Genomic DNA, 24693 nt, shown 5'->3' on the forward strand with positions numbered 1-24693 from the left:
CCATCGACATTCTGAACATCATTTTGGTGATTAGGGCTTTGATTAGCATGCCCCTGTCCCGGTTGACCAAAACCAAAGAAGTCAAAAATTTGTGGTTGAATGTCATCTGGACCTGGAGGCTGATCCTCGTCAACTGCAAAAGCACCAAGCATCCTAGTCTGAATGATCTCAGTTTGAATAGTCCAAGAGTCACCATCAAAGGCCAGTCCATCCGTGCCCACAACAAACCATGGAATTTCTTCTAGAGTGACAACTCTGGCTTTAATCAGGACCCTAGCAATGTGATTAGGATCCTCTTCCTAGGCAATGAGCTGCCCATGATCCCCCAAAATTCTATGCACATGCTGTTCTGACCAATAATCAACACTGAATCCGAGCAACATTAACCAAACCTCATAATTAAGTTTAACAGCTCTATGATCCGACCCTTTATCATGCTCAACAAAAGAAATACGAACATCTCCATAATCATGTGGGCTATTTTGAATGAGCTGATCTCTGTCATGATAAAAGTTGAAACGCACATATGCTTGGCCAAACGGACATGGCTGGATGGAGCTAAAACCAATGCGCATGTGATCGCAAAGGAACTCAGTAAGGACATTGCGGATTCCGTTGAAAGATACCTGGTGGAGCGGGAGCGGATCAATAGTGACGATTGCCAAATCCGGATTGCGGCGGGCAGGCCTGCCAAGAACCACCCGCGTCATTGGCTTGCGACCAGGGACCATCACCTGGTTGAAGCCATGGGGGATAAAGGGCGTCGGGTCAACAAAATGATACTCTATGTCAAGCTCTCCTGTGGATGAGAACGGTGGCGGCGGCGGAGGGACTGTAGCAGTAACTGTAGCACCACTGGGGTTTTCTGGCGAGAGGCCTGCGGATTGGGGGAGCGAGGCGGCGGGTGATTGACGTCAAAGGCGGTGGCCGGTGGCGGCTGACCAAGCACGAGGTCAAGCGAGAGGGGATCGCAAGCTAAAGGCTCACTCGTCGGAGGGGATGAGGTGGGGCGAGGTGCCAGCATCAAGAAAGGAATAGTTGTTTCTTGCCCAGGGATTGAAGATGAAATGCCAGCCACCTCGTTACGTAGGTGCACCTGAGAAAAACGCCCAAGAGACACAAACGCCTAAGGACCATCCGACTCGAGCCCAGCTTTCATGGGCTTGGGTTGATGAAACCAGGAGTTGACATCCAGATTGCCCCAAGCAGCTGGACAAATTTGGGAAGAGAAGATACTACCCTTAGCAAGTCCTAGAAATCGAGGCGGGAATCAACAATACATGGCAACATGTCCTAGGTGTAAAAAAGGAGAAGCAGTGAACTCTATTCCGGCAGGCGGGCCTTGAGTGGGTATTGGAAAGACAGCGAACACAATGGAGCCGGCCCAGGGGAGGAGCCGCAGTGCCAGATGATGGGCCACGCAAAGAAGAACGGCCCGGGATATGTCGGACCGGAATGGCATTAGCTCCTGTTAGGATGGAGGCCCACAAGTTCGAATTCGAAACTGGCCGCGAAAAGGAAAGTTGCGGTGATTCACCGGGTTAGGCACCCTTGATGGCGCTCGAAGCATGCAGCAAAGAACATGACTGCATGTTAGGAATGAGATTCAGATCAGGAACTGAGCTGAAATTCAAGCGTGAGAAAACCGATTTGGCTTGATGGGGCTTGCAAACTGTCAATCCTGCCTGATTAAAACCCACAAATGAACGCTTGAAAAATCCCTCGGCTAGAATTGACTGATGACTGCGCTCAGCCTTGTGCCTAGGGGTTCCCAGTTAGATTTTTTAGAACGAGCAGGAATCCAGTCATAGATGGGCTTTGATCCAGAGTTCTTGAGATTTTAGCACGCGAAAGGTCAGATTCATTCCAGAGGTGAAAGAAAAGCTTGAAAGAGGCACAGGCATGGGATTTCAAACCCTAAACCAATAGACCCACATGTCGATCCAGAACTGTAAATTTGAAAATGCGATCTTCCACTTCCACCACTGAAAAAACACCGGCAACTCCTCCCAAGACAGATTCAAGAATGGCCCTCAACAGATTCATCATTGAGACAAAAACGATATCGGCTAAAGGAGGCCAACAACCAGAAACTTCAAGCATCCTCCGACGAGGGGGAGACAACCGGAGCGCCGAGGAGTGAGCGTACCTTGGAGAAAAAGGCTTGACCTGGAGAGGGATCAAGCAAGGAGAGATCCATGGGGGACGCCGGAGAGGTGGATTAGATGCGAAGAAGGTCAGTGATTAGGGGCCAGCGCCATGGCTGACGCCTGAAGTCACCATGTCCCGCCTCACCATCACACACATAATTATTATACAGTCGCAAAACTTGATTTTGTTCCTTCTCTGTAACTGATTTCTCTTTTTCCTTGACTATTATGAATTTGAGCTATGGAAAATCCGTGATCATAGTGGTTTCTTCGGATATGCCATCATGAGAGTTCTTTTTTTTTTAAAAAAAATTAAGGATCAGTCCATTGCAACGGACATCTTTTTTTTTTCCTTTACAACTTTCTTTCTGCCAATGCAATTTTGCTTATCTGTAATTTGCCAATGTCAGCAAAATTTATGGCACTGGTCCATCAATGGTGAATAAGGGATTGTAAAAGTTTACAATGAATTCCTTTTTTCTGTCCATCTAGAAAGCACCGTAATATTTCTCAGGCGCCTCACACTGGAAATTTATCCATCCAACCAACAAGTTAGACACCTTGTACAAGCTCTACCTTCTTTCACATGCTCTTTGTACCCACACCATCGTCACCTAGCCATGGTGGGGTCTCCTCACACCATTGCAATTGTAGCCCTTATCGCTTGCTCTCCCCTTTCCCTTCTCCCGACCCTAACCCTGCTCACACTGGCCTGTCTTTGTTGGGTGGGTGGGGGGGGGGGGGGGGGGGTATGAAGTCCAATCAAAAGAAATAAGTAGCAGTAAAAAGTGCTCAATTACCTTGCACAAGTTACTGTTACTCAAAAGGAAAATGCAAATGCAAGGGTACCTAGGCCTAACCTCTGCCTAAAGTCATGTACTTCCTCCGTCCCAAATTGTAGGTCATTTTGATATTTCTATGTGCATAAGTTATACACCTAGATATAGTTTATACCTAGATGCATAATAATATCTATTAACCTAGAAAAGGTAAAATAACCTACAATTTGAAACGAATGGAGTAGCAAACAAAAGCTCCAATCATGAATCAGGTGAATAGTGATGACAACCAAAATCGGATGTGCGAATGGGGGCAAACACACGAGGGCACTACGTCACCTTTATTTCTTTTTGTATAGAGGGATGCCAGCGTGAAAAAGTCTAGATTTCATCATGAAATGTAGTGAGAACAGTGGATTGGCAATGCTAACTTACAATGGAATTATGCTCTTTTGGAGAGCACTTTTACGTATTCATATTTTCGATTTGAACGCTAATGTGTACTAAGAATCTTAGTCCAAGATATAAAAGAAATGACGCTTCCAATGCTTCGCTAACTGTGTGGGGGTACTCTCACAAAAAAGAGAAGAATGATTAGCTCAAGTGACATGATTCCCTGGAAAAGAACGATAGGCGGTAGCACATTACTTTACTGATGCTCTGATGCCTGATGATATGGAGTTAGTCCAATCGATGAGAGACAAGCAGAAGTCACAAGAGGGAAGATTTGAGTCCGTTCAAATGTTTATTCTGATACACAGCTTTATTTGGAACACAATGGAGATGCAACTTCTTTCTAGCTGTAGATGACAAGTCTGTGCCTAAAGATGAAAACAGAGTGGGTACTCTGTTTTGTGCTGAAAGATGGAGAACAGAGTGGCTACTCTGTTTTGCACGGTCTTTTTACGATAAATAGAAGCTTTGCATGACCCCATCAATTGAAAATTCTCATATCGGTTTGATAAACATAATGTTCTTTAGTCATTGTACTCTTTTACGATTGCTCCAGGTGCGAATCAGTTTTGTATTGTTACTTTGGGTGAGCACTGAACAACCACATAATTTCAATACATGTCCATGTGAAAAGAAAGAAACAATAGGGAAATGAAGAGTAAATGGAGATGTTAACTTTTTTTTGAAACAACCAGATAGGAGAGTTGCCAATTATATTAAAAAAAGATGAGTGTTTAGATTGGGCAATACCGCAATACAACAAATAAAAAATAATAAAATCAACAAGAATCCGACCCAAGCAATTCCAACAAACACACCTTGCACCACTTAGAAGTCAAAATACTACAAATCCCAAGCCACTGCTAAAACGCTACACACGTGGAGATGTTAACTCGGAACCTGCCATTCTTGCTTTTGTGTTTGTTGCCATTGTAAAGTCATTTTTTTGCATCTATTTGGCCATTGAACTTTTTTTTTCGAGAAAGAGATGCAACTTGTATTAAAATAGAGGTAGCACAATACATCTCAATTTTATAGTAAAGTCCCTAGGTAAAGCGGAGATTACAGCAAGAACCCTACTGTTTATCTTCCTCTTCAAGATCGAGCACCGACACCAGATCCGAGATCGCGAGACTGCACACGAAATCTTCAAGCCACCAAACTCACCTGTCCAAATCGAAAGGTGGACTCCAAACATTGGCAATGTGAAGCATCCAAACCCAGAAGAACCAGAGCGTAGCACAAGCTTCCCCAGAACAAGCACCAGCACCTCCGCTGAGGAGGGCAACCTAGAAACAGAGTCCCATCCGCAGGCAACCGGATGGACCCAAAACAACCTCATCGGACAAATCGAGAAAGAAGCCTTACCCGATTCATCCGTATGAGCAAAATCCACCTCACCATGTCACCGTCACTGACCACCGACGAGAGGAACAATAGCCGCAGTGGAGCAAACACCTTTTTTCCGCCCAGAAGCTAACGAAAACGAAGGCGACGCACCTCCGACAAACCCTAGCTCCGCAGTCGAACTCCTACGACGAGCAAGACCTAGGCCTAGACATACTCCTATCTAACCTATATACATCCACGAGCCGATTCCGCTGCCCACCTCCCTCTCTTACGCCCGAGAAACGGTTTCCGCCTCGAGGTCACGCTTTTCTCCTCTAAGCACTGTAGCAGGGATAAGAACCAGCCGAGCTTTACTTCTTGGCCATTGAACTTTAGGAGATGTGATGGAGCTTCGGAGTACATTCAGAGGAGGTATAAATCAGCTCAGTTCATCTGTGTAAAAATGACCACGCCTTTGCTCGTATCGACAACAAGACATCGGATCGGACCGACAGTTAGACACGAACTCACCCGATTCCATTGATGGATTCTCTGAAATCTGCTACAGACACAGGAAGTACGCGCGGTTGGTCCCGAGACTGGGGCAAACCAACTCAACCGACCAGGAGAAGAAAAATGGAAAGAGAAGGCTCCGACGAACATGACTGACCCTTGACGTTGACACACGATGACGCTGGACACTGACTCTTGAGACCAACCCGAGACTCGACGACGGCCGTTTTGACACGATGAACACTCAATTAGCGTGTCATGACGAACCAAGACACATGACCAGTTTCACGACGCCGACAAAGAGCAAGGCTCTGTTTCCTCTTATTGCCAACATTTTGTTGGGCGGACACAGACACTGACACTGACATTGACATCAACGGCTTAATCCCCATGCACGTAGCAGCTCCCGTTCTGCTCTGGTGCATTGGGGTGTGTTGGATTGGCCACTGGCACTAGACGCCCCGCTGGCCGCCGTGGCCGGAGCCCCAGTCGCGGCCGGCGTGGCGGACGGCGAGGTGGAACCTGAGCATGGCCGCCACGAACGCGGCCGCCTGGTCCGGCGCGAGCAGGCCGACGACGCCGCGCAGCGTGCGCTCCCGCAGCGCGTCGGCCGCGCCCAGCAGCACGCGCAGCGAGCGCCCGACCGCGGCCACGGCGTCGTCCGCCTCCCCGTTTCCCGGGGCGTGCTGGCGGCGCAGCGCCGCCAGCACGCGCGGGCCCGCCAGGGACTCCTGCACGGCCGCCACCTCGCGGCCCACCTCCCGCTCCGCGGCCGCTGTGGCGGCGCGGAGGTCCTCGAGCGCGCGCCGCTGCGTGGAACCCATGCCGCCGACGCCGACACCGCCGGTCTCCACGAAGCGGAACACCAGCGCGGGCTTCCAGCCCCAGGCCCAGAGGAAGGTGCGTTCGAGCGGGTTGAGCCAGCGCGGGTCGAGCGCGGCCACCACGTCGCGGTCGGCGAGGCGGGCCTTGTGCTCGTAGTAGGCGGCGACGTGGCCGACGGCGACGTCCACGAGCGGCGGCAGTGCGTCGCGGCGGCGCCGGGGCGGCAGCGCCAGCGCGGCCGTGAGGTCGGCCACGATCTGCTCCTCGCGGCCCACCCAGGTGTCGTAGAATTCCGCCATGTCGTCGGAGTACGCCATGGGTGACGTCGGCGTGGGAGGACGGGGACGGCCTCCTTGAGGCCGGCGCGGCTGCTGAGGCGGCGGCATCTTTGCGGGCCGTGCAAGATGGCCGGCATAAATGGCGTAGTTTCTTTGCCTTTAAGGATCTCGGTTGCGTGATTTGCTTTCTTAGACGCGGAGGCAAAACGCGAAACGGCGAGGGGAGGCCGGGGAAGAGACGTACGGGCGGAGGATGGCGCGCAAGAAGACGAACTGACGAAGGCGTGCGGCGACGCCAGTTGAGGAAACACCACTTCCAGCGAGTGATGAACTCAGTTGGTCAATCGATGCGTTTGTATTTCTTTTTTTCTCGGCTTCTCATGGATGCTTGACTGCTTGACCTCCCCTGTTCTGTCGGGGGAGCGGGAACTGAGCACGCCCACGAGGCCAAGCGCAAGCGAGGAGACTTCCCCGGCGGCACGGCAACGAGCCAACGAAGCTGGCTGTGGCCTGTGGCCACTTCGCCGTGGTCGGTTCCGCGTCGTCTTCCAGCTCGCTGACGCTGGGCCTGGGCTGGGCTGGTGGTCTCCCCAGTAGCAACCAACGGAGCCACAGCTGTGCGCAGGCGACTGGATAGACGGGGGAAGCAGGAGGTAGCTGTGCCGGAGGTTTGACTTGCTTCCCCGCGTGCGACAGTGGTCAGCACGTGATAATTTTGACCAAAGCTGGGAGGTACACGTGGAGATATTCTCGTGGTAGGTTGGAGTTACCTTTTCCCCTGGTTTTTTCATATTTATATAGTGGTGCTTGAAAACTCGAAATAGTATACGGAACTTCGTCAGATAGTTTAATATTTTTATTATACATATATAAAATTAGTTGGGGGCTTAAAGCCAAATCTTCATTCTGGTTCATTTAGATTGCGCAACTAGCTTCAACTATTACTTGTACGGTCCCTCGAGTAGAAATGTGTCTTGTGTTTAACTTGATAGTTTCTATGTCAATCTCTTTTGCATGCAGCTCGGCTGCCAATCTCGGCCTGCTAGCGCACTCAAGCCTTTTCTTCGTGTGAGGATTCCTTCTCGATCTCTTTATTTTTCCCGTTGCAATGTTTACATGTGCTGAAGTACTTTGCCCGTGACCAAACCTACTGGCAGCACGCCAGCGGATTAGGGTGTGTTATGTTGCTCGCATGGAGTTTCGTAGACTTGTATTGTATACACGGTACGAGGGAAGTAGACCGAACAAATGTAGTGATTGTGAAAAGAGTTAAATACACCAGCGGTCCTCGAACTTGTCCCAAGGTGCCACTTAGGTCCACGAACTCGTAAAATTGAAATCCGGCACTCTAAACTTGTTAAGTTGTGCCACTTAGGTCCATACCCCTTCGAAATCTGATGTGGCATGTCAACATGGCTCCACGTGTATGAACATATACTCAAAAAATACTTGAGTTTTATCTTCTTCTATCTTCACACTCTCCTCTCTTGCCGGCAACAATGGCGGCGCCGGCGGCTGATGATGTCGCGGCCACAGGGGCGACGCGGTCTCACCTCCTCCACATCCACACCGCGCCCTAGCCTCCAGAACTCCCGGCCACCTTATCTTTTCCTCCTCCCTTTCTCCATTCTCGCCTCCACGAACAGAGCCTAATCGCTGGCCCAATTCGTCGCCGGCACTCCACCACTCCTCGATTCCTGCCGCCCGAACTTCCTCCACAGACCTCCTTGTCGCCTCCTCATCCATCGGAAGCCCCTAAATCACCAGGAATTTTGAATCCCGCGGACGCCTGAGCGCACCGTCGCCGTCTCCTGCCTCAACGCTGACGACTCACCTCTAGTCTCCAGGAGGGTGTACAAGCACAGAGCTTGCCCGAAGGACACGGCCACGGACGCCCGGTACCAGTCCAAGGCTGCAGTGGAGGCGCTCGAGCAGCTGCACCATGGCGGCTGCCTCCTATCCCGGGCCGCGTGGGGCACGGCGTATGCCCGGCTGGCACGCTGCTTACCCAGCCGCACCGCTTTCGGCTTGTCAACCTATATGTTCTTCTGCTTAGTTGTAGTCGAAATTAGTGTTTTTCAAGACTTATAAGTTAGGAAGAATTGACATAAAAGATTTCCAATAAGCTAAAGTTTTTGCGTATAAATCAGATAATCTAATTAAGAGGCTGTTTTCTGCCAAGGTTTATTCTTTGGATAGTTGATGTGTTAGAATTTAATCTGATGCACTTGCTTTCTAGATTGTACTAGAGATTATTTGAGAGGTCTCTTCATTTTCTTATAATTTTACTAGACACTTCGACAATTCACACCTTAGCATATTTAATGTGTATCTGCAATGTCATGTATGTTTTTATAGATTTGGATCCATCAACAAACTCATTTATTTTGGATAATAGTTTATGTCTTGCTTTTTATTGTATTAGATAGCCATGAAAAGAAAATTATACAAAGATGATGCACCGGATGATGAAGACAATTTTTTAGGTTACTTTTTTTTCCTACCGGGTCCACAAGTTGGGGGGTGGGAACCAACTGGCACAGGTGCCAATTTTGATTGCCTGCCAATTTTTTCAGTTGATGCAATGCAACCTGTGTTATGTGTAGTTTATAAACAGACCCAAGAATCGGTTGCAACAAATTAATTCGACGTTTTCCCAGCACTAGCAGATCAGATATGACCATTCAAAATGGCCCCCACTCCAGCTAGCACTCTTAAGTCTTAAGTACATGTAGATGCATGCTCTCTCTAACACATCTTGCAAAAATGCAATAATCATGGTCAATGGAAGGTACATATATAGTACAACTTCTTTTCTTCTTTCAACGCACGGCATATGCGCAGGGAAGGATATTCTTGCAAAAGTTGTATTGCACCAATGTCATCTCATCATCTAAGGGAAACCTTGGACTAATTGTTTTTCCACTTTAGAGTTTCGTAGTAATATGCTGTCGCTGCAACACATCAAATGGAAATCTCCTTTCCCAATTTTCTCTTGTGATTGCCTATAGTAGTAATTTGTATACTGCTGGCAAATATCTTGTGTTTATTAAAATAATGATGACAGGACCAATTGTGCGGTTCTGAAGTCTTTGCATTTGCACCAATGTAAAGCAAAAGCTTATCATTATCATAAAGCAACATATACTTGAGCAAGTTGGTTGGAATGCCTTTTCTTTTCAAAGCTAAAAGGATCATAAAGCTATTCCACAGACATACATGAGAAGGGTGTCTAACATGGATTAAATCACGCAACAATGAAATCGAAGCTGACTGATATTAAAAACCCATGATTGATTGTCAATACAAGACCAAACGGTATAAAAGCAAAGGGTGTTCGAAGCCCAAAGCGAGTACTCCTACATGACCCCAAAAGTAGGAGCATTATATTTTTTTCCTTTTTCCGAACAATATATATGAACTGGTAACAAAATGTTTGTTTGTATTCATTCTCGGGTTCCCAAAGAAGTCTCCACTGATCTTTATTTCAATTAATTAAACTAGGTTTTCAAAATATGACATATTTTAAAAGTCTAGTTCAACTACTTCAAGTAACCGTAACAAGTACTGCAGTAAGAAGACTTGTTCCGAGGGGCTCTTATCCAGAACTTGTTGCCATGTGAAATCTTGGAATTCCCATGCAAATACCTTGGACTATCACTTAGGAAGCTAACTGTCAGGTGCGTCGTTCGTTGGGGTGGACGGCGTAGATTGTAGCCAAAGGAGGTGCGAGGGTGAGGGGGAGAAGAGCTGCCGTCGACCCGTGGTCGCCGGCCGACCTGCAGGGAGGAGTTGGGGGCGTGCGGGTACTGTTCACATGAACAGTACTCGAGGGGGAGGGGGTGGAGGCGCTGGGAGAGGTGGAGAGATAGGGGGTAGGGTAGGGTTTAACCTTTTCCTGAGTAGTCCAAAATAGATTACACTCCATTTAGTTTTATAGTAACTCCTAACTTAACTTCCAAGAAATCTAAGGATGGAATCCTTCCATCTTACGACTCAATCTCTAATTATTACCTAACTTAAACCAAAGACTTCCTAATATTTGAATAGACTAAAGATAGAAGGGAGGGGGCTGCTGTGCGCCTGACTCCCTAGGATGGTGCGGCCAGGGCTGCAGGTTTCCTGCACGCCTGCATGCTGCTATTGGGCCTGCCTGGCCCATGGCGCCAGGGCCCTGGTTGCCCATGCACACGACACTAACCCACCCGATGACTCGGGTAGGAAGAGTTGTGCAGGTTCAATTTGTCCTCACTGCAATGCAGATTTCTTTAGCCATGGCAACTGACATGCCTCCATGGGCAATCAAAGCCATTGATAAGATCAGAAGAGCTTTTGTGTGGCGCGACCATGTGACGCGGTCGCAAAGAAGCAAATGGAGGGTACTTTCTCATTGCTTGGCCTAAAGTGCATCGCTCTTGGGAGCTTGGGGGGATGGGAATCTCTGATCTAAAAATACTAGGTTTCGCTCTATGAGCAAGATGGCCATGGCTTAAAAAATCTGAGCCTCACAGACCTTGGCTAGCTTGCCGCTTCAGGTTAGCAAAGAGGTTCAATACCTCCTCTTGATGGCCGTGTTCACTGAAATTGGGGATGGATCTAATATGTTATTCTAGAAAGATAAATGGTTGGCTGGTAAGAGTATCCAGGGGAGCCAAAAAGAAGAGCAAATAGACATACTGTTAGCGAGGCCATTGACAATGAGTACTGACTGGAGGATGTTCAGGTGAAATATCCATTGAAGCTTTGATGGAATATCTTAAACTATGGGATACCCTTACTATTCTGGAGCTTTATCAGGGAATTCCAGATAAACATATCTGGAGATTATCTTCATCTGGATAGTACATAGCTAAATCTACCTATGATGCTTAATTTCAGGAGCCACACTATTTGGGCCATATGCACGAATATGGAAATTATGGGCCCCTCCCAAATGTCGCTTCTCCATGTGGCTAGTGTCTCACAATCGCTATTGGACGGCAGATCGGTTGGCTCGGCATGGTCTTCCACATCTTGCTCAATGCCCATTATATGACAAGAAGATGAGAATATCCAACATCTCCTCATCAGGTGTGTTTTTCTAGACAGTTGTGGTATTCTATCATGCAATATGCAGGTATCTAATAAATGTTCCACGGCGCTCCACCTTGCTGGCATCTGCCGCCATGGCTCCACCCTAGCGCGAGCCAGACATCCAGTCCACGATGACGGCTTTCATTCTTTCAACCTTGCAACTCCTGCAAATATGAGGCCAGATAAGTGATGAATATAAATTAGAGAAACCTGTCCTCATTCATATCAAGGTGCCTTGCAGTTTTCTTATACGAGATTCAAATAGCATTTTTTATGGAAATATTTAAATAGCACTGTCTCCCATTTCATAATGGCACGAAAATAAAGTGATTCTTGCTTATTAGTAGCACTATCAACTGGGGAAACCTTACACACTTATGCTTTTCCACCATATACGAGATCTAGCTGTTGCCTCAGGACGTCGCTTGTCTCTACACCACTTGTCAGATAGCCATCGTTTTCTTTTTCAACTTGTGGTTTCTAATAATACCATAGAATAAATATAGCTGTTGCTTTGTTATAATTGGAATGTATGTTATTATGTACGATTTTAGAATAACCTATTGTTAGCCATTCATGAAAGATTGGGAGGGGGAATTGTGCGGTTTTGCATCTCCTTTTGCTACGATAGTTGCTACCTAGGATTTGCTTATATACACACTGTTTTGGAGTTCTAAGATAGCAATCATTCTTCTTTCTTCATCTTTCCCTCTTGTGGTTTCTAATACTAGTGGTACCATAGAGCAAATATCTTTGCTTTATTATGTACAATTATAATAAGAAATAATATGTCATGATTAGGAGGAATTGTGTTTGTTGCATTCTTTTGCTGTGATCAGTGTAACGTTGGATTTGTTCGTATAAACTATGTCTTTGAATTTTCAAATTGTCATATCAAAAGCCTGAGTATCACAAAAATTGTATATTTTAGAAAAATAAAATTTACGGCCTTATAGTCGTCCCAGCCACTAGCCACAGTTTGCCACGCATTTGGAGGGTGATTTAGGTAACTACTGGGCTAACGCCACCACCGAGATCTGTAAATTGTATGCCTAGTAATTGGTTAACAGACTTAGAAAATAAGGAAAAAATATTAATCTTTATGGGGTCGCGGCTCTTACATGGGTAATATGGTGTACTCATAATGATGTAATTTTTTAAAGAAAAGATAATTATTTTGTGCATATTATTTTCTAAGCAGCATATTGATTGTGTTTCTGGTCCCTACTGCAAAGTAAAGGAGCAAAGAGACCATCTTCTCGGCAAGCAAAGCAATGGAGGTGGTCGCTTTGGAATTTTTTTGGTCAAGAATGAATGGAGGAACAATAATAATATACTTACAATTTTCCTTTTCCTTTATGAACTCTTTTCCTTCAATTTGTGATAATTATGTGCTGAATGCTGTAACGAATTAGCTGTCTGCGAACGCATAGGACAGTAAACAATTCAAGAACAAAGAAAATCCCATACAGCCTCCTGTCTCAAAGCACCCAACTCATCTATCGATCATCAGCAGATCAAGCAGCACTTACTCAACGCCTAGCTTTCTTATCCCCTAATTCCTATATGCTAAAGTCGATGGCCAAGTCATCTTCTTCAACCTTTCTTGCGCTCACCGTGGCCGTGCTCCTGATGAGCCAAGCCCTGCCAACGGCTCACTGCGCGCGGGGTGCAAGCCCCATGCATGTTGCGCGCGCCACCGGCGCTGAAGGTGCTCAGTGATGACTCGTGGACGACTCCTGGTCCTAGCCCCGGCAAGGGCCACCAGGGCAGCAACCGCCACGACTGAATGAAGGAGCGCTGCTCGCTGAATGGATCGAGTACCTGCATATATGGTTTGGAGTTTGGAGGGTGAATAAAACACTTCCGGCGCGGCGGCCCCTGAGCTGTTGATGTAAAGATGTATCTCCGGACAAGGTATAGTTTGTATATGCTTGCAGTTCATGATCATCGCTTGCATCTTTACGAGATGAATTGAAGGTTCATAGATATATGCCTCAGTGTGTGTTGATCATGTGCTCATAGTAATGAGACAGTAAAAGATCAAATATTTTGTTTTCAAAGGACATGATTGGTTTTACTACATTACAGTTCTCCCCTTCGGAGGGAGTATCTTTGGAAATTGGAATAACTAGACGTCTAGATATAAACATACCTACTTGTCGTGGCCATTCTTCAAAATTTAAGGGATGACAGAACTCTCATACAAAATGTTCCAAATGAAGCAACGGAGTCACAGCCCCACGTTGTTCCTCCCTCCATATTCCGTCCTGCACTCGCGCCTCCACCTTTTTCTCTATGGCCAGTCTCCACCACCGCCCATCCCGGGGCGATCCTTTCCGGCCATCCACCGCACCCTATCACTCCACCGCCCGCCCGAAGAGCCCATTCCCCCGAGAGATCTACACGACCGCGTCGCTGCCGCCGCATCAGCTCGCCATGGCGCCGCAGGAACCCTCTACCCCGCCGCTGCCTGCAGCGGGCATGAGGCGGCGCGGCGGCATCTGCGGTGGCGGCGGCGTGCGCGGGGTCCGCGTCGGCTGCTTCGGCGACCCTGAGATGAAGCGACGGCGGCGGGTCGCGGGGTACAAGGTGTACGCGGTCGAGGGCAAGGTGAAGGCCTCGATACGCCGGGGGCTCCGGTGGTTCAAGCGCAAGTGCTCCGGCATCTTGAGCTTCTGACCACCACGGTTCGGCGACGGCGGCGTGTTCCCAATCTTCCTGCAAGCAAAAGGACCGTTCTTTGGGGGCTGCAGCACTTCTGCCTACCACGCACTCTCCGGCGGATTCGGGCTTGACGGTGCCAGTTTATTTGATCAAGAACTGTGTAATTGGGTCTATTTCGACCGATCGATTGTTTGTGTTTCAAAGAAATTTTGGACACAGCGATCTCTCTTGCGTCACTTGTGGGAACTGATAGAGCCCCCGCGTCGCTCTCCCGGAGGGCGACACGGGACGGGCGCCCTCCCGCGCCGCCGCCGACCCCCCCCCCCCCCCCCCCCCCCCGACCTCTCACCTCGCCGCCGCCGGAGGAGGCCGTCGGAAGTCCATCCGACTTCCGAGGACGGCGGCGGCGGGGCACAGGCCATTCGAGGCTTCCACGCCGGGCCGGGACGGCGGCAAAGCTCCGGCCGGGCGGCGCGACGGGGGCGGCAGCAGCCAAATCCGGCCGCGCCGTGGGCGGATCCGGCCTCCCCGCCCCCGGATCCGTCGAGCGCCGGCGGCGAAGGGTGGCGGCGGTCCGGGAGCGAAGTGTGGCAGCGGTTCGGGGCGAACGGCCGCTGTCCGGGCGGAGGAGGAAGCGCACGCTAGCGGCGAGGCGGGAGGCTGCGGCGGGGCAACGCGACACGCGAGTGCGCGCTGCTGCTACTGATGGCCTTGGTTGCCGCGGGCGCGCGCGAGTCGAGGGTGGAGCCGGGCGGCGCGGCGCGTGTCCACGGGTACGGCGGCTTCGGCTTCACGCACGGCGGGGCGAGGAGGTCGTTGCTGCAACGGGCGTCGTGCTGCATCAGCGACGGCAGCACGGAGGGCACCAAGTGCTGCCCCGTGCATCCAGCCGCTGTCCCTCCTGGCGGACGGCGCGGACGACGAGATAGCGCGGTGGTGGTCGGCCCCCTCTCCGGGTCAGCGACGGGCGGTGCTGCACCGCGTCAGTAGCAGGCTCAGCAGCGCCGCGCCGCCGATGGACCAGGCGGCAAGCCCGGGGCGGAGCCGGCGCCGGCCCGGAGGTCGACGCGCCCGGAGGCGGCCGGCAGGACCCCGGCGGCGGTGAGCAGCACGTCGTGCATGGCGGGTGGCGGGAGGAGAGGGCGCCGCAGAGGCGCCTGGAGGTGGGCATGCAGGGAGCTGGTGGTGCTGCTCGTCGGCGATGCAGGTTTGCAGTTTGCAGCACCGTCATGGTGGTGGGGCCGAAGGGTGCGAAGTACGCTCATGGCACCATGGTGGTGACACGTGATGTGCCAGGCCATCCTCCTGGTGCAAACGTCGTAGAGGCGATGGGGAGCGCAAGACTACCGCATGCGTTGCTTGGCGACAAGTCATTAGACGCTGGGAGGCGCGCCGCCGCTGCGAGGAGCGTGCGGTCGGGAGAGCGCATAGTGGCGGGGAGGAGAGCGCACAGTGGCGGGAAGGAGTGCGGTGGTCGTGAGGAGCACGGCAAGCGGATGCACGGCGTCGGCAGGGAGGTGCAGGCGGTGGAGGACGCTGCATGTGGGCAGCGATGGAGGGCGGCGATAGAAAAGGAGGTGGAGGTACGGCGGCATGGCGAGTGGAGGCGCGGCGGCAGCGTCGACTCGGCTGGGCTGTCGTAGTAGTCACTCAGAAGTGCCGAACCAGGTACGTGCAGCGAGGGGTTGTATTGCTCTAGACGAAAGCCCTCACCGGCCTTTGTGCTGGTGGGCATGACGGCGGTGTCCTAAGACGTCGTCTTCCCTGTTGGGGGCGTCATGCTAGAGCTACGACCTGCTGCACGGGGTTTCTGGGTGAAAATCCTGTCAAGATCCTAGACGAGCGTACCCTTCTTGGAGGCATCGTCTCTAGAGACCCAACTTGGTTCGTGGCACTGCTAAGCTATTGTCACGAGAGGTTTTAGTCGAGGGCGGCAACTCCGCCGCGCGGTGAGCTGAATGGGTGTTCCCGAGTCCATGTGCAGGTGTTCCAAGTTATGGTGGCGGCCAGGGGTTGTTGCATGGTGGTCGGATTTGGCTGCTTGCAGCGGAGCGCGGCGGCTGACGTTGCCTGGCAGCGATCAGTGCGGTGTGGAACTGCGTCGGAGGACGGCGCTTGCGGCAACGACAACGTGGGACGACTAGGCTTGCAGCGGATCGCGGCGGTTTGCTCAGCCTAGCTGGGTTATCCGGTGCGGTACATCATCGGAAGACGCGCGCAAGCGACTTCTCTGGCTTGCTGACACGACGGAGAAGGCTATGTACGAGGGTGAAGCAACGAGGCGGTTTCGACACTCTGAGGCGGCTTGGCTGATCAATGGAGATCTTAGGGAGCGAGGCAATATCAGTCAACACTCTGACAGCGATATAAGAAACAGATCCGTGACGTGGAGTACTGCAGCGGGCGTGGCGAAACTCCCGCGCGCGGTGTATCTTCGAGGCGATGAGGGAGAGGCAGAGTCCAATGGCGGATGAGACGAGGCCTCCGCGCGTTGTGTTATCGTGGTGGCGACTGCGAGACAGCCTGCGAGAGGTCCGGATTCGGTGCTATCACCCTGTCAAGTGGAGAGTGATGTTACAGCAGCACTACGACGGATGGTCCTGCATGGCGGTGACCTTCTCGGTGCGGTGCTGTCTGCTTCTCGGTTCTACATCGATGCTAGGTTTCTCTATAAGGTTTTGGTGACTTCAAGACCGTGTGTATGGTGGTACGAGCTGCGGTAAGGCTTCGGTTCTGTCGCCGAGGTGTTGTGAGGAGTGGAGTTTGGCGACGGTTGATGTTCCAATCTAACCGGCCGATGTGTTGTAGAGTTTAGTTGTGTGTGAGGACGTGGTGCAGCATGCGTTGAAGACCCATTCCAACCTGTCGGTGCCTGCGTCATTTTTTCTTTTTCTTATTTTCATCCGGTCTGGACTTCATCTTCTTTATTAATATAATCGGCAGCTCTCCTGTCTAGTTCATTTCAAAAAAAATTCTGGAGGATGCAGTTGTCGTAAACAGAGTCCAGGGCTAGGCTGCATGCCGCCTAGAGATTAGGAGGTGCCATTTTTTTTGCTCTTGGGAGTTCATAAATGTCTGCCCTATACCTAAATGGTCAAACCACAATTGTCTGTCCTCATTGAATTCAGATTTTTGGAGTCGATTAAGGCCAGATCGGCTCTCAAATTGCTTCACCAAGGTAATACCCCATCTCCTCCTCCGTTTATATATCCAAGTGGAAATTTTTTGCGTTGGTTGTTATTAGCTAGAACCCTAAGTTTGTGGAGCATGCATGGCAAATCTGTGGTTGAATTTTTGGATCCAAATTTTATTCCCAAGTTGGTGAGCATTATATCTATACCGTGTTTTGTATAGATCTTGTAGGTCACTAGGTCTTTAGGTTAAGTTTGATTAGGGGAGCATGTGATAGAGCAATGGCCATCACAAAGGATATAGTTTTTTTGGAATTTATGCCGTATTCAAATTGGCGTTATCCATGCTCACCAATAGCCTATCCATAGCCACCTATATACAATGCAATTGTTTTGTGAGTATTAGATATACTGCAATTTCTCCTTTTGTTTTAGTATAAGTAATGTTGGTGTAGCGCATATCCTATTGCATGTTTTATTGATTATAGTCTCTTGTTGTGTAGGTTTGATGTCATTCGGGGTCAAATGCTTGCAGTCTATGGGCTATGGATAGTATCAAAATGAGTGGAATGATGATGCCCTCGTGCCTCCACCGTCCCTGGTCCCTAATTGTTTGTGCAGCGTGCTAGCGGATGCTAGCGGAGGTGAAGGGAGAACCTAGTACTATTGCTAGATTAAGTATGCTGCCCCATTAATGAGTCTTAATGAGTCCCTAGGATCCGCCTATTCTCATGCTACGACATCGAGCTTAAGCCATGCAACAAGTTCAGACGTTGGGTTCCTTCTTTACCAAACCCACCCTGTAACTATAGTCCCACACCTGCGACACTGTTTTTGTCGCATCGTGTACGTCCAATGTTGGATCCCCCGCAATTAGAAAGTCAGAACACTTGCTTGTGTAGCGTAGCTGGTTGGGGAGCTTAACCTAACACTACAAGAAATTTTCGGACCAGTGACGGATCAAAAAATATCATAAACGTATTTTTTACCATAAACCGTGATTATTTATGACGCAGGAGTAACGAAATACTTCGTCATTTGTCGAGCGTCGTAAAACGTTCCTTATTCGGTGCGTCACTAAGATAATGATGAATAAAAATTCGTCCCACATGTCGTTATAAAATTGTTTCAGAGGTTGTGCCACGTTGGACAAAAATCCAACGTGGCTCCGACATGACAGGGGTGTTATTATAATTTCGATTCGTCACAAATTGAAGCTCGGTCCATGTAAGAGCCTTTATGAGCCCAATTTTGTTGAGCCATTTTTAGCCCGTCTTAGGTTTCCGCGCTATTTTTTTCCCAAAAAACGTTTGTTGCACGCCATATTGAGCCGCTTTTTGGAGCCTTAGTCCATCTGACGAAGAGCTATTATTGCATTTCGCAGTACCATATTGAGCGTTTTTAGGGACCCTAGCCCATTATTGAATTTTGCAGTACCATATATTCAATTTTTCCTGATGACTATCACAATCACATATATAAAAACAGCTCATTTCCAACATCCGTATTTTTTACGTCACGACTTAAGAAATACAAAAGGCTCGTGTCTGGTTCGAGTGTCTTAAGCTAGCCTGGATAGTTACGACTATGTTTGGTTGGTCGCATGGTGTGATAGGATAACCCGTTGAAGGTAAAGTTAGCCCAGCATCTCTCCTTGGTGCCCAAGCCATCCTTCTCCACCTGACCACCTCGACGCAGCTCGTCCTCTGCCTCCACCGTCGCCTCCTCCTCCTTCCCCCCTTGGTCGGCACTGACACAGTCCAATAGAGCTACAGTAAAGCTGAATCGAGCTCCGGCTCGCCTCAATCGAACTCGAGCACATCCCAATCGAGCTCCGACGAGGCTGAGCTTGAGCATGGTCGGATCGATCGCTCCATCTTCTTCCCGCTCAGCCCGACGCGCTCCTCCAAGCCCCACGTCCCCGAATCCCATGCTAGGACCGCTGACCCCACACTGTGCCATCCCCCTCGCCCACAGCGACGTGCTCCACGCCGCGCTTGCCAAGCGCCCGAGCTCTCCTCACCCTCACTGCCAAGGAAAAAGCTCGCCTTCATGGCCAACGCCGTTCTCGCACTTGCCCCGCACAAGCCCCGCCAGCAAGGTCTTCCCGCTCAATTGATCTCCGGCGAGGCTCAATCGAGCTCGAACACTGCCTAATCAAGTTCCAGCGAAGCTCCGTTGAGCTCGAGCTGGACCAAATCAGGCTCAGCTCGAGCTCCCTCCGCCTCGGACTTGCCCGGCTGCCGTGGACTTGGTGAGGAGCAAGGACGCTGGTGGTGATGAAGTCCCCTTGCTTTTCTCTCCCTGCTCTTGCTTTGCCTCCTCACTGTGCCGGACTAGGAACCTGATGTCGCTGTGCCCCGCATGAATGGAGGCCAAGCGATTCAACAAGGAGACAAGCTCCGACGTGCTGGGATACCAACCTGGAAGCTTGTTTAGAAAAATAAATTTAGAGCACTCAGGATAAAGTAGTAGCCCAGCAGTGTACAGGGGGCCTGTCTGATGGGCACACGCAACTCTCCGACCGTTGCTTTTCTTCTACGGCCTACGGGATTGTGCACGGGGGTTTCCTTTTCCTTTGGGCTGGGTGCAGCCGTGCGGTTACCGACCGTTGCAAAACCCCACCAACCCCATTTCGAAACTTGAGGCCCGGCGCACCGCGAAACCGCACCACCACTTGCGCAGTTGCAAATCACGCGTTCCGAGAAAGCGGAGGCAGAGATGGAGAACGGAGGCGGTGCCAAGCCGACGACCCGGTTCGGCTTCTCGTGGGCCGACGAGGTCGAGCGCGAGGAGCGGGAGCAGGTCGCGATGCAGCAGCAGCAGGAGGAGGAGGCGAAGAGGGAGCAGATCAAGGCCAAGGCGGACCCGTTCGGCGCGGCGCGGCCGCGGGAGGTGGTGCTGGCCGAGAAGGGCGTCGACTGGCGCGCGCGCGACCGCGAGCTCGACCTCGGCACCGCCCCGCGCCCGCCGCGCAGCGCCGCCCGCGGCCACAGGCGCACCGCCGCTACGGCTGCGGCATCCGCGTGTGCGGCGACGCCGGCGCGCGGTGTGCTGCCGCTGGACCGGGACGCCGGACGGACGCCGCACCCGCGGCGGCAGGCTCCTGCTGCTGCCTCGGCGCCGCGGCCGCCGCCGACAGGCCGCAGGAACGAGACGCCGGTTGGCCGCAGCGCGCGGGGCGGCAGCAAGAGGAAATTCGCCGGGGACGGCCCCGTGCGACGAGCCCCACCTGTTGGCGACCACGCCGAGCAGGGGAGGAGGGTCTTCGGCGAACTCAATGTCAGCAACGGCTATGGATCCTCGATCTGCGGCTCTGCGGCCGGGAACGGCTGCAACTGCAACCCGGGTGGGGGTCAGGCCGACGGGATGAAAGCGGCTGGTGCCGTGGCTGCGGACGGTGCGCCATCGAACGCGGTGGCCGCAACCGGGCTTGATGAATCTGCTGCTGGTCAGAAGAGGAGCAGGGGAGGGAAAGGGAGGAAGGGGAGGGGATCGGGCAAGGCCAAGAAGCAGCAGACTCTGCCAGTCTAGGTACTAGAGCTGCTACACTGATTACTGAATAATGATGACTGGTGAACTGAACTAAAATTAGATGGTGTTTAGTGCAGTGTTAACTTTGGCTGGAGCATCGATTGTGCATCAGTAGGAGATTAGTGCATTGATTGTGTGCTATGAACTGATTTCATCGTGTGGAAATGTTCTGTACTGATTGGATTGTGTGCTATCAACTGATTGGACTGATTTACGGTCAGTGACATTATGTTTGAAATCATTCAGCAAATGTTGAGTAGGGCCTAGCTGAGATGTTAACATTGCAGATGTTTGCGATGTTCGTCTCCTTCAGATGTTATGTAGGCTGTTCTGCTGAAAGTTGTGCATCTCAGTGAAATTGCATTTGTGTGCACAATGTCGCTCGCATTGCCAACACATTGGGTCATGTTGTAACTTGTGACAAGTGTACTAGGATCGTGGGGAAATGCAGGATGTAACACCCAGTTTCAGACTTTCAGTGGCAATTATGGACTTATGACTTCACTTGACAATGAGTTGAATAGCATGTGCTGAATTTTCCTATAATTTAGCCACTTCACAAAGGTGAATCTGCTGTTGATCGTAAGAGGAGGAGGGGAGGGGAGGAGATTGGGCAAGATCAAGAAGCAACAGACTCGGGTGGCCTAGGTACTAGATCTGCCGTGATTACTGAATAATGACTGACTGGTGAACTGAACTGAAATTAGATGATGTGTAGTGCAGACGTGCAGTGTAACTTTTGGTGGAGCATCGATTGTGCATCAGTAGGAGATTAGTACATTGATTGTGTGCTATGAACTGATTTTATCGTGTGACGATATTCCTGCCGTGATTACTGAATAATGACTGACTGATGAACTGAACTGAAATTAGATGGTGTGTAGTGCAGACGTGCAGTGTAACTTTTAGTGGAGCATCAGTTGTGCATCAGTAGGAGATTAGTACATTGATTGTGTGCTATGATTATGAACAATATTTCGTGCCGATTGGATTGTGTGCTATCAACTCATCCGACTGATTAAAGGTCAGTGACGTTCTGTGCAAAATCTTTCAGCAAATGAATAGGGCCCTTGCAGTCTTGCAGACCTTTGTGATGTTCGTTTTCTTCTTTCAGATGTTAATGTGCAGGATGTTCTGCTGAAAGTTGTAGATCTAAGTGAAAGCCTTTGCCTGCACAATGTTACTCGCATCGCCAGCATATTGGATCATGTCGCAACTCGTGACCAGTATACTGGAATTATGGGGAAATGCAAGATGTAACACTTGGTTTCAGTGGCAATTCTGGATTTATGACTTCACTTGACAATGAATCGAGTAGCTTGTCCTGAATTTTCCTATATGATGAGTAGTCCTAGAGACGTTTGCCGCCGAATTTTATGTCCGGAAAGAATAGGGACTAGCCGACAATGTCAATTCGTGCAGCCTGTTGCGATGTTCCACCAATTTTACCACTTGGAATGTCCCAACATCTGAGTCAAAACGCTTCACCCCTACATTTCCATCACATTTGTTCATGTGCAACTAACGGATATCCGAATACCGGGAAGTCTCCCGTCCACGCCAAACTTATTTGAACTGTTCTACTAAGAGCAACTTCAGCAATGGTCCTTAAATCAGACCCCCTACTTCCTAAGTAGGGGCTCTCTCTCTATTTTTAGGGCTCATTTTCTATACTCAACTCCACTAAGGGCCCCTAAATCTTAAACCCTATTTATTTTTCCTCCTATTTTCAACATATTCTCTATATGTGCCCTTCATATCACACCACTATAATTCAAATGTAAATATTTCTAAAGCATAGCAATGAACCACATTCAAAATCACAATTTCAAACATGACAGTTTAAATTCAAATTTAAATATTTTTAAAAATAAAAATCACATAGGCACATTGAAATTGTCTAGCACACCAAATTGTTCCACGCATAAAAAATATGGTCAAACTACAAATAATCATACTAGCTAGAACCATGAAGTGCCCACAAATGCTCCACAAGATTATCACAAAGTCTCTCATGCACACGTCTATCCTCAATCTCCTGATGTATCTTGAGGAACTCCTCAAGAATGAGGGGATCGCGTCGATGGTACTCCTCCAGCCTCAGTACCTCACCACCATCTTGATCATAGTCTAATCCTCTTTTTTATCTCTCTCATTTTCAATGATCATGTTATGCATGATAACAGCAGTTGTCATTATATACCATAGAGTAGGCCTCCTCACCATGGCAAAGCGCGCTTGTAGAACACCAAATGCTCTCTCCACATCCTTCCTCGCGCTTCTTGTGCTTTTGTGAAATGGACTTTCTTATTGCCTTGTGGACTCCTATAGCTCTTCACAAAAGTCACCCAAGAAGGGTAGATCCCATCTGCAAGATAGTATCGTATACTTGTTACCATTGAGCATGTACTCAACAGGTGGTGTAGTCCCTGAAGTTAGCCTTTGAAACAATGGTGATCTCTGCAAAACATTGATATCATTTAAAGAGCCCGGTAGACCTAAGAAAGAATGCCAAATCCACAAATCCTTAGATGCAACAGCTTCAAGTATCATAGTTGGCCCATCCACATGCCCTGAATACTGCCCTTTCCAAGCTGTTGGGCAATTCTTCCACCTCCAATGCATATAATCGATGCAACCGAGCATATCAGGCCATCCCCTCTTAGTGTTAATGGCCAACAATCTTGCAATGTCCTCAATAGTAGGTGGCCTCAAGTACTGTTCCCCAAACACCTCAATCACAGCCCGCACAAAGTGGTGAAAAGCCTCTACCATGGTGCTCTCAGCAAGCCTCACAACTTCATCCATTGAATCAGCTAGAATATCATATGCCAGCATGCGAAATGACCCAAACACCTTCTATAATGCTGTGGCACCGAGAAGACCTGCTGCATTTGATTTTTGCCTAAAATAGTCATCATGTTCCTCCACACCATCCATGATACGTAAGAAGAGGTCTCTTGACATTCTGAACCTCCTGAAGAATGTTGCATTGTATATTGGAGGATCTGCAAAATAATCAACCACAATGCACAGATTGCCACTAGACATGTCCCTCGGAACTACCTCACATCCTGGGACTGAACCATGATGCTTCTTCTTGTGTCTCTCATAGTCCATGTCGGCAAGCATAAGAATTACAATGAGATCGTTATCGTCTAACTCCTCTTCTTCTTCTTCCTCCTCCTCTTCCTCTTCCTCCCACCACTGAGCAATGGGGTCATCATCATTGGAGAATATTGCAAAATTGTCAGGTTCAAATATGAAAAAAGGCAACCAAACAAATAATATTGGAAAACGGAAATGGGCAGCACAAACTGCTAGTACCATGTGAGGCACAAATACTATAGCCATAGCAAGACTGCATTTAGCTAACATGGCCTAAACTTCTGCACATGCTAATAATTGTATCCTAGAATTTTGGTAGAAAAGAAGTTATCTAGCAATTCTGTCTTGCACTCCTACTCGGTTTGCTATTCATCTAAAAATGAATGCCCCAGCAGCAACACGACATACCTTGAAAATTGCGAAATCAAACAAATAAACAAAATAAGAGCATGCAAGCCTCGATGCACCGATTGCAAGCCTCGGCAACCTGGTGGAGGTCTGGTTCTGGTGGAGGAGCGGCAGATCAGGGAAGGTTCGATCGAGGGAGGCGCCGCGCGAGGAATGGGCCAGTGAGGAGGGATGGAGGTGCCAGCCGGAGTGGAGCACGTCCATGCATGTTGTAGCCCCACGCTTCAGCAAGAACTCAGGCTAGCCTGAATCTTATCCTCCTCGCGACCTAGCGAGGTCCTAGTGGGGAAAAAAGATAAAGAGGGAAGGAGGTGGCGCAGGTCTGCGCGCAAGATATATGGAGGTGGTGGTGGGCGGCGCGAGCGAGATGAAGGGAGGCGAGCGGACTACCGCGTGCGGGACGGAAGTGCGCAAAATTTTCTGTTCCGCGCTAAAATAACTGTGG

General features: G+C 49.8%; 3 protein-coding genes across 3 annotated transcripts; 2 read left to right on the top strand and 1 right to left on the bottom strand.

Annotated features, from left to right (window-relative positions):
* Positions 1-5226: 5226 nt before the first annotated feature.
* On the bottom strand, positions 5227-6650 carry LOC101754745 (protein DOG1-like 4). Its single transcript, XM_004967484.2, has one exon. The coding sequence runs from the start codon at positions 6433-6435 to the stop codon at positions 5677-5679; it is 759 nt and encodes a 252-aa protein (XP_004967541.2). The 5' UTR covers positions 6436-6650; the 3' UTR covers positions 5227-5676.
* A 6331-nt stretch (positions 6651-12981) lies between these two features.
* Positions 12982-14283, top strand: LOC105914342. Its single transcript, XM_012845853.2, has one exon. It carries the CDS (start codon positions 13699-13701, stop codon positions 14080-14082), a length of 384 nt encoding a protein of 127 aa, XP_012701307.1. The 5' UTR covers positions 12982-13698; the 3' UTR covers positions 14083-14283.
* Positions 14284-18726: 4443 nt separating this feature from the next.
* LOC111257270 (translation initiation factor IF-2-like) lies at positions 18727-20956 on the top strand. The gene has a single exon (XM_022826534.1). It carries the CDS (start codon positions 19920-19922, stop codon positions 20730-20732), a length of 813 nt encoding a protein of 270 aa, XP_022682269.1. The 5' UTR covers positions 18727-19919; the 3' UTR covers positions 20733-20956.
* The last annotated feature ends 3737 nt before the right edge of the window (positions 20957-24693 follow it).

The sequence above is a fragment of the Setaria italica genome, chromosome V (genome assembly GCF_000263155.2).
Source record: "Setaria italica strain Yugu1 chromosome V, Setaria_italica_v2.0, whole genome shotgun sequence".
NCBI lineage: Eukaryota > Viridiplantae > Streptophyta > Magnoliopsida > Poales > Poaceae > Setaria > Setaria italica.

Excerpts from the sequence above, each read along its gene's own strand:
- LOC101754745 (XM_004967484.2), bottom strand. The coding sequence starts at position 6,435 with ATGCCGCCGCCTCAGCAGCCGCGCCGGCCTCAAGGAGGCCGTCCCCGT.
- LOC105914342 (XM_012845853.2), top strand. The coding sequence starts at position 13,699 with ATGGCCAGTCTCCACCACCGCCCATCCCGGGGCGATCCTTTCCGGCCA.
- LOC111257270 (XM_022826534.1), top strand. The coding sequence starts at position 19,920 with ATGGAGAACGGAGGCGGTGCCAAGCCGACGACCCGGTTCGGCTTCTCG.